This window comes from Dermacentor andersoni, chromosome 2 (genome assembly GCF_023375885.2).
Source record: "Dermacentor andersoni chromosome 2, qqDerAnde1_hic_scaffold, whole genome shotgun sequence".
NCBI classification, from domain to species: Eukaryota; Metazoa; Arthropoda; class Arachnida; order Ixodida; family Ixodidae; genus Dermacentor; species Dermacentor andersoni.
The window spans coordinates 229,638,377-229,655,473 of NC_092815.1; the positions used below are offsets into that span (position 1 = coordinate 229,638,377).

General features: G+C 48.8%; 1 protein-coding gene across 1 annotated transcript in view; it reads left to right on the forward strand.

Annotated features, from left to right (window-relative positions):
* Nucleotides 1-6,475: 6,475 nt before the first annotated feature.
* LOC129387073 (uncharacterized) overlaps nucleotides 6,476-17,097 on the forward strand; it is a 258,084-nt gene continuing 247,462 nt past the window's right edge. The window contains exons 1-2 of the mRNA XM_072286230.1: nucleotides 6,476-6,846; nucleotides 13,043-13,164. Of these exons, the coding sequence (XP_072142331.1) occupies nucleotides 6,476-6,846; nucleotides 13,043-13,164 (493 nt within the window). The remainder of the gene's footprint in view (nucleotides 6,847-13,042; nucleotides 13,165-17,097) is intronic.

Below are 17,097 nucleotides of genomic sequence, written 5' to 3' on the forward strand. Positions count from 1 at the left end.
TGCGCCGAAAAGTGACCCGGCTTCTGGCACGTATAACACAGGCGCGCTTGCCTCGCCTCGAACCGCTTTCTGCGTTCGGCTTCGGTTGCCGCCGTCTCCTTACGTTCGGTCGGACTGCTTTCACTCGCATCCGCACTACGTGTATCCCCCTTTGCTCTCATGGGCGTGAACTTTGGCCTCTCAAACTTGGAGCCAAATTCACCCTTTTGACCGTCCTTAGCTCCGCGAGCCCGACGCGTCACAAACTCCTCGGCTAACTCAGCGGCTCTAGCCACCGTACTAACGTCTGGCCTATCCAAGACCCAGTACCGCACGTTCTCAGGTAACCGACTATAAAACTGTTCTAGCCCGAAACACTGCAGAACTTTCTCGTGGTCACCAAACGCTTTCTCTTCTTTGAGCCACTCCTGCATGTTTGACATAAGCCTGTACGCAAACTCAGTATATGACTCACTTTTGCCTTTCTCATTTTCCCGAAACTTCCGACGGAACGCCTCCGCTGACAGCCGGTACTTTTTTAGCAGACTCGATTTCACTTTGTCGAAATCCTCTGCCTCCTCTCTCTCCAAGCGAGCGACTACGTCGGCCGCCTCGCCGGGTAGCAAAGTGAGCAAGCGCTGTGGCCACGTTTCCCGAGAGAACCCCTGCTTCTCGCACGTTCGCTCAAAGTTAACCAGGAACAAACCAATGTCCTCTCCAAGCTTAAACGGCCGCATCAGGTCAGTCATTTTGAACAATACTCGTTCTCCTGCACCGTGTGCCTGACTTCCATTACGAGCGCGTTCCATCTCTAACTCGAGACGCTTCATTTCCAACGCGTGTTGACGGTCGCGCTCTTCTTTTTCTTTCTCTTTTTGTTCTTTAAGTTCACGCTCATCTTTCTCTTTCTGTTCTTTACGTTCGCGCTCATCTTTCTCTTTCTGTTCTTTAAGTTCGCGCTCCTGTTTCTCTTTTTGTTCTTTACGTTCGCGCTCCTGTTTCTCTTTTTGCTCCTCCCTCTCCTCAATGGTCTCAAGGCATTCCGACAGCTCGTCATCCTCAGCTTCTAACTCAAGAATAGCCCTTAGCAGTTCTGGTTTTCTGAGTTTGTCTGAGACATCCAGACCCAACTCTCTCGCAAGCTCCAACAATTTCGGTTTGCGCAACGACTTCAAATCCATGGCTGCTCTGAATGCTGCTTTCTCTACTGCCTACTATTGTCTTGCCGCAAACTAACCCGGTAGCAACGACAACCACAATTACCAGCTCTGTTTCTAACACTAACAAAAGCCTGGCAAAACTCAGAAGAAGAAAGTCCCGCACTCACCAAACCTCGCAGCCAAGACTTCAGCGCAGTCGTTCCGCTGCAGGCAACCAGTCATCACACAGGGCTCGTTGCGCTGCTCCCGGATGGTCGTTGTGCTGCTCAGCATACAGTCAACCGCATCTCTTCGCTGCTGGCCTCCGTTGTCGCGATCTCACCGCTGGCAACCAGATGTTGGGATCGCACCGCTGGCCCGAGTTGTTGGGGTCTCGGTGCTGACGCCCGTTATTGCCAATGGGTCGCAAGCCCCAAGGGTAGCGTTGGCCTGGCGGCCTGGGGCACTGGAAGCATCCGAAGGTCCCGGCAAAGCATGAGAAGACTGGTAACAGAACAACTGGTTTATTCTAACATAGCAAAAGAGCGGCCGGTCAGGTCGACCGGAGTGGAGAGACGGGAGAGCACGTAACTCAACAGTACAAATCGGAGCCTCTCCTCTGGCGTCCGGGGGCAGCTGCTCTTATACTCCCGGCGTCGCGGTCCAAAAGGGAAGGAGGGAAGGTCACGGGATGAAGGTCACGGGACGGCGCAGCAGGAGCCCACGACGGCGCGAACTGTCGGGCCGAGAGACCTGCTGAACCGAGTGTAGTGACGCATCGCCAACCCTCACCCGCACGACGGCGCGAACAGTTGAGCCGAGAGACGTCCAGGCTCCTCATTCGGGGAACTCCGCTCCCCGGCTGCCGCGCTTTGACAAGCGAGGGCACACACACACACACGCACACACGAAGACACGTGGCACAGAAACACGCCTGGACACGCTTGGCGGGTAGGCGTTGCGGCGGCGTCGAACAGGCCAAAATGTCCGCCGTTTTGAACAAAGCCCCGGCGTCCGTTGCATCCGCGCCGGCATTACCGCGCGTTGAAGGCGAAACGTAACAACGGCCACCGCGCGGATACAAAACAGAATTTACCTAAGCCAGTAGCCAGCCACTTTAATGAACATGGTCATATATTCGACAAAGCAAGGCTCTATATATTACTAATTTCCGTTCACCTCGCGAAAGGAAATATACGGAATCATACCTCATACACAATTTTAATTGCCTACACCCGACGGGAATTATTTTGTCACGTGGCAACTTAGAATTTTAAAAGCGGTAACTTAAGTCTGAAATTCTCATATCATCGACCAAGACACAGAACACATTATTCCACCAGCTAACCTTAATTCTTAACCTCACCTATTCCTTCATTTCGAGAATTTTTTCGCGCCTACTACTCAATTTAATATACTTTTTCATGTGTTTTTGTTATATCAACTGTACGTCCACCTTTTTCCATACACACCTGCCCCCGCCCGCTTCTGCGCACGTCACCTTCCTATTTGTTATTCCGGTTTCGGTTCCCCCTTCTCTTTTCTTCTTTTTTGTCTGTTTTTTATTATATATTTTTGAAACACCCTCACCAAACATTCCGAAGTCCCAGACGTCAGTATACCTTTTCTGGCCTCTCAGCCACACATGGTATCGCCATTTCTGTATGCCGCCGTAACGACACATACGTTGAGCTACTGGTGCTAACGCCGCTTGAAACACCATGCCGCTGCCTTCCAGTTACATTGCGCCCAGACTCATTGTCGCCATTTTAACTACTTCAAAATTACTCGACGCATTGCTGCTATGCTGCTCAAGTAACTCTTTCAACTTATCTTTTTTTTGGGTCTTTTGTGTTACTCGCGCACTGACCGCCTGACCGGCTCTTCTATAGCCACAAGGAACATACCGCCAATGACACCCCTGAATGCTCCCTAACCTATCGCTTCCCCAACGCCCTCTCATGCCCTTGTTTTCTTCTTTTTTTGTTCTTTGTTCCCTTTTTTTCCTCTTCGGTCACCCCCCCGGTTTTTGCTCTCTTCTTTCTTTTCTTTTCTCCCCGGCTTCCTACTCTCCCGCTCTTGTCCCCTCGTCTTCGGAACGACGCTCACAGACGTCAGGCGACAGCCTCATTACCTCTGAAGTATCTCCCTTTGTAACCAACCGCCACCGACAGAAACTGCACGTGACGTCACTGCACTAACCCTTTAAAACTAACATGCCGAGGATGACGAGGCCGCCTTTGACGAAGATAGGTCCTCCTGTCGAAACGTTGGCCAGCCTTTCCGAGGCACCTTATCCCTGTCTACAAACTTTATACCACAGTGTGCTATTCCATCTGTCAGCCCATTTCTTGATTTTAGAAATTCATACAGCCCTTCGTGAAATGAAGAATGCGCTCGTGATTACACAAAGAGAAAAGGCGCTTTGAAAAACAATATTACATAACCAGAGTCCCTAAAATTGGAGCTATTATAACTTTCTTTGAGCCGTCCTTAAACAGACAATTTCAAAAGCCAAAGACAAATACGACTGCAAGCATTTCGACTTCCTAACGATAAAAATAAACGCGCTTTGTTGAGTGTTCTCCTCAGTAGGAAAGTTCTCCTGCATCCAATTAATATAGACTCCATAGTCTTAAGTAACAATGAGATGAAACAGTCTCTACAAGAAATCAGGAAATGATTAGAAATTAGATTTTCTTCAGTTTTGCCGCATTGCTCTAGCTTACGAAGGGCATCAGATGATTTTATAGAAATCGCCTTGTTAGAATTGGCTAAAATCGTGGAGCCACGGCCAGATTCAGCTCCCGGCGCAGATGGAGTAACCTCTGCCACGATCAAAATTTTATTTAAGGAAGCTCTTAATCACCTTGTAGCTGTTTTAAATCACTCAATTGAAGTTTCATGATTTCCGTGTGCATGGAAAAATTCTAAAATAATTCCAGTTCCTAAAAATCACGGGGAAGGGTATACAATAGATAACATTAGAGCAATCGCGACAAAATTAAATTTGGTGAAATTATTTGAACGAATACTATACGCCCGTATGCTTAAATTTGTAGAGACCAAGTACTTGCTTAATTCCTGCCAAATTAGATGCCAACCATCATGTTCAATCTGGCATGCTCACGTGGACTTACAAAGTAGAATAAAGTAAGCACAGTGCCAATGGCAGATAGGTGCTATTGTGACACTATAGACATCTCCAAAGTCTACGACAGTGTAGAATACGTGATTTTATTGAATATATTACAAAATCTAGAGTTTCCAAAGTACCTTGTAAACTGGATATGGGAATTTTTAAATGGTAGGAAATTCTACTGTTCTCTAAGAGGCTTTTCTTCGAGCATACATAATCAATGACGAGGTGTTCCTCAAGGAGCTGCCACTTCTCCGTTATTATTTAACGTTCTGATGAGTTCCATTCCTCGGCATCCAGATGTGTGTATAGGCAGATGATATTGGTTTCTATGCATCAGACAGTGTTATTCACTCCCTATATTATCGATTACAGAACTACGTCTACGCCACAGAAAGCTGGTTAAACAAGATTCGCCTTTCACTTAACGTGGAAAAATGATCTATATTGGTTTTCCCCTTAACAATCCCGTTAATATATCGCTATCCTACCGTCTCGAGACTATACCGCAAGTCGAGCCGGTGAAGTACTTAGGTGTAGTCTATGACGGCTCCCTCAGAGGCCTTGGCCATATTAACCATATTGTTAAAAAAGGAGCGAGAGCAGTTGGCATGCTACGTAAGCTATGCAACAGTCTGTCGGGGATGCGGAGCGACCCACTACTAATGAATTATAACATGTACGTGCGGCCCATTTTAGAATTTGGATGTGTGCTATTTTCTGGTGCGCCAGCTCATAAATTACGCGCTCTTGTTCTGAATGAGCGGGAAGCCCTGCGAATGTGCTGCTGATTACCGAATTTTGTCGCTAATAACATCTGACATCAAGAAGCCAGGTTGCCCTCAATATTGTGCAGATTTCGGTTGATGATGGGGCAAACATTTCTAAATATGTACGAATCCCCTATAAGAAGATTGCAAAACATATTTATTTGCCAGCATGCAATATTTTTCGGAGTACACTGGCCCCGGTTTCATACACCACAGGTAGTTTTGTAGCAACATCGATAAACTCCTTAAATGTACGTATTTCGGAGGTGCCACCTATTTGTGATGTGCGAGAGAGTCTACAAATCATCTATGATAACATTTACCCTAACAATGCAAAATTTCCCTCTCAAAATATATTAAATGGACTACTGCAAGCTCATTTATTGAGTTTAGGTATAAATACTGTCATTGCAACAGACGCCTCACAGTGTGGAGAAAAATCTGGAATATCAGTTTTATCATTTTCGCTCCTGCTCTAGACTAGTCATTGTCAATTAGGATTCCGGACTATATATCCGTAGTTCTGGCTGAATTTCTAGCTGTAGTGTCAGCCTTACTTAAAATAAATTCATCAATATCGATGGTAGGGATAATAACGGATTCGTTATCTTTATTTACATGGCTCACAACCTATAGTGGTGCTAGCTTTTAAGAACACTCGATTTTCTAATGCCTGCCCACATAAGTTTAATTAGATTCCTTTGGGTGCGTGGTCATAGGGGATTATACAAGAACGAAATGGCTCACAATCTCGAGAGAGCGGCCGTCAATGGCCCTGTACTGTCATTACTTCCGGCGTCAGCTTACCTAACCACTACTATAGTCAGAAGATATGCAATTGCTCTAGAATTTTGGAATCCAGTGACAGTAAGTTTTTTAGAATATCAACACCTCCTATTCCCTTGGCACAAGAATTCCCTTCACACCAGAAAAACTGGAGCAATGTTTACCCGGTCACGCTCTCAAACACCATTATTAAACTTTTTTACACAGGGCTGGTCTTGCGCCATCCCCTCTACGCCCATTCTGCGCAGTAAACATCGGTCATTTTTTTCCTACTTAGCTGCCGTTTTTCCACTTTAAAGAAAAAGCATTTTAAAACCAACGTTCACGCAACTTGGTTTAAATTTCTCCACTTTAAATATCCTTTCTCTGGGAGCCTCCCCTTTGAAACTACCACAGGGATGTTTGCTCAGCCATGGAGGAATTCATAGTTGTTAAAAGAAGTTTTCCTAAGTTCTTCACACATTATCTTTATCCGTTTTCACATGACACTTTTACCAGTTTTTGTTATACCAACATCTCCCTAATACCACCAAAATCTTGGCCAATCCCCCGCAGTGGGTACGCGCCATCGAAGAAGGATATCCTATCCTATCGACTAACGCGCTCCAATACAGCGCTGCCACGATTCGTCACACTCAAGCGTCGTGACTCCGGCTGCCGCCATGGATTCCGTTCTGCTCTCAAGCCCCCGAAACCAGCCGAGCGGGCAACGATCGTTGAGCGGCGGCTGGCCAGAACGCCTGACGTGCGACAGCCAGCTGGTGCCCCCGGCCCGAGACGGGCTGGCCCCAAGGAGCGGAGAAGACGAGGCCCCGCTTGGAGAAGGGGGCCCGCCCGAGGACTGCTCGAGCCGCCATCGCTCGTCGGCCTACTGCTTGTTCGTGTTGAGCGTGGCCCTGACCACGTCCGCGGTGATGCTCGTCGCGCCTACCGCACTGCTGACGACCGCCGGCCTACGCGGCCGCATCTCTCTGGGCGAGGAGCTGCAGGCCACGCTCGACCACACCGTGCACCCGTGCGATGACTTCTACCGGTGCGAAGCTTCACTTCACTTTCGCACTATATTTGATGTCGTAGCAGAGTGCTTCCTTACACGTATTCGATAGTTTCACAGTTATTGCTCTCTCATAACTGCTCACAGCCTGGCGCTTACCCTCACGCTTGAAATTAAGCTTGAGAGACCTCGAATTTCACGTAGCTTTGGTCGTACAATGAGAAAAGTAGCGACGGCGAGCGTGCATTTGCCTTAAGAATTCCACCACGCATATTAAGCGTCGTATCTGTATGTATTTATTTATTTGGTTGACGATACATGATTGTCGTGATGCAGGAGACGAAAAGCGACGTCCACGCTAACCTAACTAGGCCTCTAGCACCACAAAATACATTCACCACATAGCGGCGTTCAAGAGAAAAGTGCAAGAAAACGTTTGAAAACAGCTAGTAAGGAGAATAATAGGTTCACTAATAACAAGGAAACAAAAAAATGGATACGGATAACATAATATATATGTCTAGAGGTTATTCATACCATGAGACGCCAAAAAGTCACCAAGGACAACATAGGGGAAATTACTTGTGCTTAACAATTGAATTAAAGAACTGATAAATAAATGGGAGTGAAAGTGGATCAGTAAACAACTTGCCGCAGGAGGCGAACGATCTAACGTCTTCGCATTACGCGTTCGATGCTCTCACGCATCGCATGCGCATATGGTCTTACACTAGCTGAGCCTCGGCCGTCATAGTCAAGCGTGTAAGATATGGAGGTTTCTGCACAGTTGATCGGCTGTGCGTGGCCGCGCAAGAACCGTTTAAACTTAAAGGTTGCAATAATTCACAGGAAGGGGTGCAACTAGCTGACTTCACTGCACAGTGTTGATTTACTTTTCTTTAACGTGTCATCTTCTACTGTTTCATCTACATAAGAACAGGTTGTTTGCCATCTATTCGCATTGCTGCACCAGTTTTGTACAATGGTACAGGAGGGTGCCTTGTCCCTGTGCCACTATAGCAAGCCAATAATGTTATGCAACTGTATAGTTAATGAACAATCAAAGCAAGGGTTAATACAGGTGCAGTAAGGATACAAAGCCCGCAACATACTCAAGATTTATAGGCTTCTGCACAAAAAGGGGTTCTCCATCAGAGAAGAGATACAATTCAACGTGCATGAACCATTCAAAAACAAATTCACGGTGCTGTGTAATAAAGCCACAGATTTATTGCTATTGTAGAAAATTCACTACGACAGCTTGCATGTTTGGCATGTCATATTTAATAAGTAAGTTAGGTAAGATATTTCAAGATGCATCGGGAACTGTGCGCGTTAAAACTGACAAAAAAAGAATACAACTAAGCGGTCCCGCGTTCAATGTAACGTTGAAACTTCCGGTACCTGACTGTCTTGTCATTTGCCCTTGCCGAGCTTGCAACTGCTCTGTACGCACGATTTTTGTATGCTACTAAAAAAAAATTGACGACCCCAAAAGGCCATGTCGTCTTGTGGGGTTCAAGGCCCTCGTAATATTACCAACTCCCAAACGTGAAAATGCTCTTCAGTTGCTACGTAACGTGCCAACGAACACATATAAAGGGGAGAGTGGAATCTGTAGTACAAGTTTTTTATTGTCCCTGCGCGTACGTACCGGATTCGGCAGTCCACGTCTCCGCGCATTGCACTTGTTCAGCGAGACGCCATTTCCCGAAACAAACTGCGAAATAGCTCTCCGCGGAATTTCGACGAGAAATCGCAGCGATCGCTGCGACGGTACGACGCTGCGTCCAACCGGTTGGTCGCAGCCGAGAAAGGGGGGGGGGGGGGGAACGTCGACACTGCGACTGCTATTTTAGTCGCATGCGGCGTAAATCGTACTACCGGTGCGACGAAAATCGCATGTGAAACAGGCTTACACGTTCTTTAAGGGTAACGGGCGGTTCGGCGTACTTAAAACGTCCGGGATTTCGCCGTGGCTTTCGTGGCACTGCTCAGATTGTTCGCCACAAAGGCCAGTCGTAACAACGTCTACCACGTAAATGCGCCTACGTACATGGCGGTGCTGTTACGTCGCTCATAAGGACAAGTGGCTTCGAGAATTATTCAAGGCAATAGCAGTTATTGTATGATCTGTTCTTTCAATAGAAGAATTAAAGTTTAGATAAATAGTATAACTTACAAACCGAATATCCGCGTGTGTTTGTTTTGCTTTGTACTGTAGCAAGAAATGATGTACTTCCGTTTTGTCTGTTCGTTCCCACATCGTGCTGTCTGTCGCGTGTGCAGAGAGCAAAACTATGTCATTTTCTACTGTGTTCCAGCGCACGATTATCCTCTGTAATCCGCTTGCTTCCGCTTTAGTGTTCGTGTAGCACTGACTTATACCGCTAGGCAGTCGTTCTCGTGCGCCGCGCGCAAAATCGTGCACTGTGCGAAACCAGGCTAATGCAACAGCTCGCCCGCGAGACCATCAGCGGAAGTTCGCCGCGCAGCAAGATACCGAGAAAAAAAAGATAATGCAAAACCAATGACGTATGCGTCGCGCGATCCGCGAGCTCCTCTATGGGAGAACGCAGGAAAAGAATATCGTTTACGGAGGCTTGACGGGGGGCAAGTGGAGAGAGTGCCTTTCTTGGCGGTGAAGGTCGCCTCCTCAAATAATACGTTCGCGGCCCTGAAATATTTCTATCTCGGCTACTAATGAACCAATTTGAAAGATTATTGTGGTAGAAAGCTCACCAGAGGACACGTAGCAACTTGCAGTTTATAACTACAATCTACTATGTGGCCTGGTGAGGGGCCCTTTAGGGTTCCATAACGCAGAAAATCCGGCGTCGTCGGCGTTGTTCGTGAGTGCAAATTCTCTACCAGTCATAGGGCGGCGCGCCACGTTTCTACCTATCACAGAGCAGCACTCGATTCCACGCAGCACCAACAGAGGGCGCTCGCCTCCGCGCAGAAAAAAAAAATAATCGGGAAGTTCGCCTTCGTGCATAACGTTCGCCGCAAGCATTTCCCGGTAAACAGTACGGTAGCATAGGCTTTAGTTTACAGCAAACATGTGTATGACTAGAATCCCGAGGTTCCTTCGCGTCTGTCGACAGAAAACTATCATCATCACTGTGTCATTCTCCAATAACCAATATAAAATGCAATGGCTCTTAGCGCCCTAAGACAGGGGCTGCAAGTACTCAGCAAAGCTTACATTCTTTGGAATCGCACACACAACATACATAACAGTGCTGAGCAAATGTTTGGGCATCCCACGATGCACGCCAACCAATGGAACAATAGTGGAAGCTCGTGCATCTTGTATTGGTGTATACTTGCTCTGCGAGCCTCTTCGAATGTACCTTCGCCTGCTGACCCGACACAGACACCATCCTTTGTCATCCCTCCCTGCCACATGCCCAGGTTGTAGCTTTTCAAAGACTTTATCGCGTGAAAAATATTCCACCATCAATGTTTTCTTCCGCCTGAATTCCGAGAATACCCCCGTGGGTCCTGCCTAACCCTTTCGCTAAGCTGCAGATCCATGGAATTACAAAAAGTCACGCGCTGCATCCATTTGCCTCAAGCAACTTATCCTCTTTCGCATTTATGCAGAATACGAAGCCAGTGTACACGTGCATGCCGATGGCTCTATCAGGCCGTATGGCCCCATTGCAGCCTTCGTCATCCCTTGTATCACTGCTCGGTAGTTTAAATTAGACCATAGGTCAACATCTACGGCCGCAGAACTAGTTGCTATCCGGGAGGCATTTCGACTTGTTTTCCAGGAGCCTCCTCGCACATAGACAATATTGTCACATATTAATGACACCAAAGAACACAGTAGAAATACTGCGAAGGACAAAACTAACTTTTACTGGGCGAACCTGTTCCCACAAAAGATAGGCTACCCTCAACGCAGAACGATAGCGGCGAACACAATCGGCAATCGTCGAAATCTGATCTTCCGGTCAAGCGCATCGGCTCGTATAGATTTGACATCGAAGGTTCCAGAGCAATCGCTGGTGCCCGCGTGTCTTCGAGAAAGTTCTGCAGAATTCGCCTCGCACATGCAATGAGCTTACACAAGCTTCAGTGACAATAGAAAGTGGGTAGAAACATTGATAACATTCGAGAAACATCCAATACATGCGGTCGCGTCCCGCGCTTAACGATAACCTTTGTTAGATGGTGAAAAGCGGTCACCCAGAAAAGATAAACTAGTATATGTGTCAATGGGCCTCCCTTTCGAAAAGCATCGCCCTGATGCTACAAACAAAACAGGAGAGCGAGAAACACAAGGACACTTAATAAACAAAAGTAACAAAACAAAAAAAAAGTCCAAACTTCAGCTACTCAAAGTCCCAAAATTCGTTAGGGCTGGTAGAATGGCTTAAGTCACACAACATTGACTACTTCAGGTCGTAAGCGGTGCCGCTGTGACAGCTAAATGTCGTCTGGCACGACCTAATTGTCGAGTGCGCCAATGCGTCTGATGCTCTTTTAGGGTCCGATATGGCGTCGCAATAGTTTCTCGCTGAGTCCTCGTAGGCGTATCGGAGTACAAACCCAAACACGGTCGCCGGGCTGGTATTCCACGTAGCGCCGTCGAAGATCGCAGTACCGGCGGTCGGTCCTTTGCTGGTTTTTGATGCCCAGGCGGGCGAGCTGTCGGGCTTCTTCAGCGCGTTGGAGATAGGCGGCGACGTCAACATTTTCTTTGTCGGTTACGTGCGGCAGAATGGCGTCGAGAGTCGTCGTCGGGGTCCTTCTGTTAACCGGCTTGAAGGGCATGTTTCGCGAAGGTTACGTACTGAAGGACAACATCCCACGTCTTGTGCTCGACGTCGACGTACATAGCTAACATGTCGGCGAGCGTTTTGTTCAATCGTTCGGTTGAGCCATTCGTCTGCGGGTGGTAGGCAGTGGTCCACCGGTGACTTGTCTGTCTATGCTGAAGAATGGCTTGAGAAAGCTCAGCAGTAAAAGCCGTTCCTCTCTTAGTAATGAGGACTTCTGGTGCACCATGTCGCAGCAGGATGTTCTCGACGAAACATTTGGTTACTTAGGCCGCACTACCTTTAGGCAGAGCTTTCGTTTAGGCGCAGCGGGTAACGTAGTCTTTAGCCACAACGATATACTTGTTTCCAGATGTTGACGTCGGAAAGAGCCCCAGAAAATCCATCCCGATAAGCTGAAACGGTCTTGAAGGAGGCCCGATCAGCTGAAGTAATCCCGCCGGCTTTGTCGGTGGTGTCTTGCGTAGCTGGCTGTCTTGACATGTCTTGACGTAACGGGCAACGTGGGTGGTCAGGCGCAGCCAATAGCACTTCTCTTGTATTTTTGCGAGTGTACGGGAAAACTCGAGGTGCTCGGCTATCTTATAATCGTGCAGGGCCTGCAGGACTTCTGATCTGTGCTGCGCGCACGACGAGAACGTAGTTTGCGCGGGCAGGCGAAAAGTTCTTCACCAAGACGTCGTTTCGTAAGAAAGCCCAACCCAATCCGCGCCTAAATAGCCTCGGGACAACGTCCGTCTTGCCTTCCAAGTGCTCACCAAGTCTTCCGAGCTCTGGGTCAGCTCGCTGCTATTTGGAAAGGCCGTCTGCACTTATTGTACCTAAAAAGGCGTCCTCGTCTTGGCCATCTTAGGGCGACGGGTCCACGGAAGCGCGAAAGAGGCAGTCGGCATCAGAGTGTTTCCGTCCTGACTTGGAGATCAGAGCGATGTCACATTTTTGCTGTCTGAGGCTCCACCACACCAGGCGTCCTGAAGGTTCTAAGTTCGCTAGCCAACACAACGCGTGATGGTTGCTTACGAATTTGAACGGCCTGTCGTATAGGTAAGGGCGGAATTTTGCTGGTAGCCCAATAATGGTTAGGCATTCCTTTTTGATCGACGAATAATTGCCTTCCGCGTTTGACAGCGATGGGCTAGGGTAAGCTATCACCTGTTCAAGTCCGTCTATCGGCTGGACTAGGATGCCACCAGTGCCTAGGCTACTGGCGTCAGTGTAAAGTTCTGTATCGGCGTTGTCGTCAAAGTGGGCAAGTACCGGTGGTGACTTCATGCGTCGCTTAAGTTCTCGAAATGCGTCGGCCTGCGCCGTTTCCCACTTGATCTGGACATCACATTTAGTTAGCTGTGTCAGCGGTTCAGCGATGCGACAAAAGACCTGGACAAAGCGCCTTTAGGAGGCACACATGCCAAGAAATCTACGCACTGCCGTCTTGTCGATAGGCCGCTGGAATGTTGTGATGGCAGCAGTCTTCTGCGCGTTGAGGCGGACTCCAGACTTGCTGATGACGTGGTCCAGGAACAGAGGCTCATCGTAAGCGCAGCGGCAATTTTCCAGCTTCAAAGTGAGCCCTGATGACTTGATGGCCTGGAGTACTGTCACAAGCCGCTTTAGGTGATCGTCGAAATTCGTTCAACTTAGATGATCGGCTAAGACGACGACGCATTCATGTAGACAAGACAAGTGTGCCACTTTGTCCATCATGTCCACCGTGTCCATCATGCGCTGCAACATTGAAGGAGCCGAGCACAGTCCAAATGACATTACCGTGAATTCATAGAGGCCGTCTGGCGCGATGAACGCGGCCTTTTCTCGATACCTCCCGTCGACTTCTGTTTGCCAGTAGCAAGTCTTGAGATTCATCGAAGAAAATTATTTAGCGTTGCAAGGCCGATACAATGCGTCGTCTATCCGTGGGAGGGGGTATACGTCTATTTTCGTGATCTTGTTCAGGCTACGATAATCGACGCAGAAGCGCAAGGCTCTATCCTTTTTTCTTCACCAAGACTACAGGAGATGCCCACGGGCTTTTCGACGGCTATATGATGTCGTCGCGCAGCATTTCGTCGACTTGATTTCTTATTGATTCACGTTCTCGCGTCGAAACTCGGTAAGGGCTCTGGCGGAGTGGTCGAGCGCACTCTTCGGTTATAATGCGTTGCTTTGCAACTGGTGTTTGTCAAATCCTCGATGACGTCGAAAAGCAGTCTTTGTAGCGTCTGAGAAGACTTATGAGCTGCTGCTACTTACTCACGGGGAGATGTGGATTTATGTTGAAGTCTGGTTCGGGAACTATGGTAGCCGGGGCAGATGCGGCCAAATCCTAGAGGACAAGCGCATTGCTGCTTTCCACAATTTCCTTCATGTACACAATCATCGTGCCCTTGTTGATGTGCTTGAACTTCCGCCTGCAGTTGGTTAGCATCACTTGCGCCGCAGATTTCCCGATCGAGTAGTAGACGTTGATCCCGTTAGATGACGCCTTCTGCGTGTGCATGTGTTTAGGTGGCGACGGAAATGACAATGCCGGAGCGAGGCGGAATGCTCACTTGATCTTCGCACACACTCAGAGCGTGGTGACTACGGGAGCTCTCCGTCGGTACGGCTTGATCTTCGGAAAGTGCTATCGACTTTGACCTCAGGTCGATGATTGCACCGTGTTGGTTCAGGAGGTCCATGCCAAGAATCACGTCTTGTGAACACTGTCGTAGGATAAACAAGGTGACAGGGTAGGTCTGGATATAAACCGTAATTTTTCCTGTGCAGATTCCAGTCGGCGTTATGAGGTGTCCTCCAGCTGTCCGAATTTGAGGGCCGTCCCAAGCAGTCTTCACTTTCTTCGATTTGGCAGTAAATCACTGATGAGAGAGTAGTAGGCTCCAGTGGCCGTCGAGAAGCACGTCGAAATCTGTGGTTCGCTGCCTTTCGTTGCAGTTATGTCCTGGTGTCGAATCGCGGCTGCGTCGCGTTGACCTGTGGCTGGTACTTGGCGTCATCAGGTTGTCTTTCGTTGCCGTATTCTTGGCTCCCATGCTTCATCAGGATGGCGGCGTGTCGCTGCTGAGTCGTCGAAACAGATCTTGAAGCGTCATCGCTGGCGGCAGAGGATCTTCGTCATTTCGACGTACAGACAACACCTCCATCGGGTGCTGCTTTTAGTTCTCACGATAGGGGCTTACGGACCGGCCATTGGCTGGGCCAGTGTAGGTCGGTGCTGCGGCGACAGGTAGCGTCCTGGTGACGGCGACGAGGACGCTCATTGAAAACTCTACTGAGTAGCGGCGAGGGAGAAGGCGATGTGACGAGGGCGTTCCCGAAGATATGGACGCGGCGCGTTGACAGCGGACCCTCAGAGTCCCAAGTCGCGGTATGTGCACCGGCGATACACATGGCCGGCTTTTCCGCAGTGATAGAAGAGCTTGCAGCGGTCATGGGCGCTCTAAATGTCCTGGGCGACGGTTGGGCATGCTAGTGGCTGTGGAGGAATTGTGGCGTTACAGGGCCCTGGTGCGGTCGCGGAGGGGAACCTTGACGGTGGGCAACGGCGGCGTAGGTCATCACTTCCGGCTGGGGCTGCGGTGATTGTGGCTGCACCTGAGGAACTCCAAGTGATCGCTAAACATCTTCTTTGACGATGTCAGCCATTGAGGCCATTTGAGGCTACGACCTTGGAAAGAGCCTCTGCAGTTGCTCGCGGACGACTGCTGCGATTGTCTGTCGCAGGTCGTCGCTGCCTAGTGCTTGAACGTCGGTTTAGTTTGCTGAGAGCGGCCGGTGGTTATATTGCCTTGCCCGCATATCGATCGTCTGTTCAATAGTTGCGGCCTCGGAAATAAATTCGGTAGCGGTCTTAGGCAGGTTTCGTATCGATCCGGCGAAAAGCTCTTGCTATACACCGCGAGTCAGGAAGCGAAATGTTTTTCCCTCCCGACATGTGTGGGTCCGTGTGTCGGAAGAGGCGAGTCGTCATCTCCGTAAAGGTCGCGATGTTCTTGCTCGAAAGCTGCATGCGGGTTTCCAATAAAGCTTGGGCTCGCACTTGCCGCAGGACGCTCGTAAACGCCAAGCTTGCAGGAAGCCGTTGAGGAGCAGGTCCCATCTAGTCAGGGTTGATTCCCGGTTTCCAAACCACGTCCTGGCGGCGTATTCTAAGGCGAAGTATACATGCCGGAGCTTGTCGTCGGAGTTCGACTTGTTGAATGCAGCGACCCTTTCATATGTTTCGAGCCAGTGATCCGGGTCTTCAAATGACCTCGGAAGGTCGCTGGCTCGCTGGGTTGTTGCAGCACGATGGGAGACGCAGCGGCTGCCATAGTGGTTGACTTGGCGACGATCTTCCTAGTCTTCTGAGGCAGAAGTCCGTGCTCTGAAGTCAGTCCTTGCAGCCTGCGGCTGCCTCGCTGGTTCTTGGCGACGTTGGTGTTCCGCGTTCGAGCTTGGGTCACGGCTTTGTGGAGGCATACGGTACATGAACGCAACGCACCTCCGCCAGATATCACGTATTAATAACGCCGAAGAACACAGTAGGAATATTGTGAGTGACTAACCTTTATTGCGCGAACCTGTGCCCACAAAAAAAAAAAAAAGGTTCCACTTAAAGCACAACGACAGCGGCAAACACAGTCAGCGATCGTTGAAATCATACCTGCCTATGAAGCGTGTCGGCTTTTCTACATGATTCATCGAAGGTTCCAGATTAATCGCTGGTGCGCGTCTGTCTTTCAGAGAATTCTGCACCATTGGCGTCGCCCATGCAATGAGATTACGCAAGCTTCGATGACAACAGAAAACGGGTAGAAACATCGATAACATCCGAGAAACTTACCATACATGCGGGCGCGTCCCGTGCTAAGCAATAACATTTGTCAGACGGTGAAAAGCAGCCACGCGGAAAAAAAGTACACGTGGCAATATTCTGTGACTGCAAGCCTGTTCAAATGATTGACGGTGTCCCCAGGCAGAGCCGGTATTATTCAATGGCTAGAGAAATTAGAGTATATTGACCAAGCAAACAGAAATTGCTACAATTTCACCTCTCAGTGGATATATTCACACGGTGGCTTGATAGGGGACACACAGGCAGACGCTGAAGCGAAAACTGCTCTAAATAAAACTTCTCAAGTACGCATTCCGTTCTCACGAACAGGCATAAACGCCCTACTTCATTGCGTAATAAGCAGCCGTACGTTGGACACCAGACCAAACCAGATCGACGACACAAGCGAGTGCATAAATGGGGCCCAGAAATGAAATTTCATATACGTTTATTCCTTTATTCTTTATTCAGACATATCCCCGCTTTTATATACATATCCCCGCTTTTTATTTCATATACGTTAGAAGCTCAAAAGAAGCCGAACAAGCATGGTGCAGCGAATTGGTCTTAGTGTCGCATTCACTAAGCATCTGATAGGTTTCACTAATACTAGCCTGTCACGGTGCGGCATTGTTCGAGTCAGAGAAGCACCGATAAACTGGCTCCAGAGGGCCATGGGAA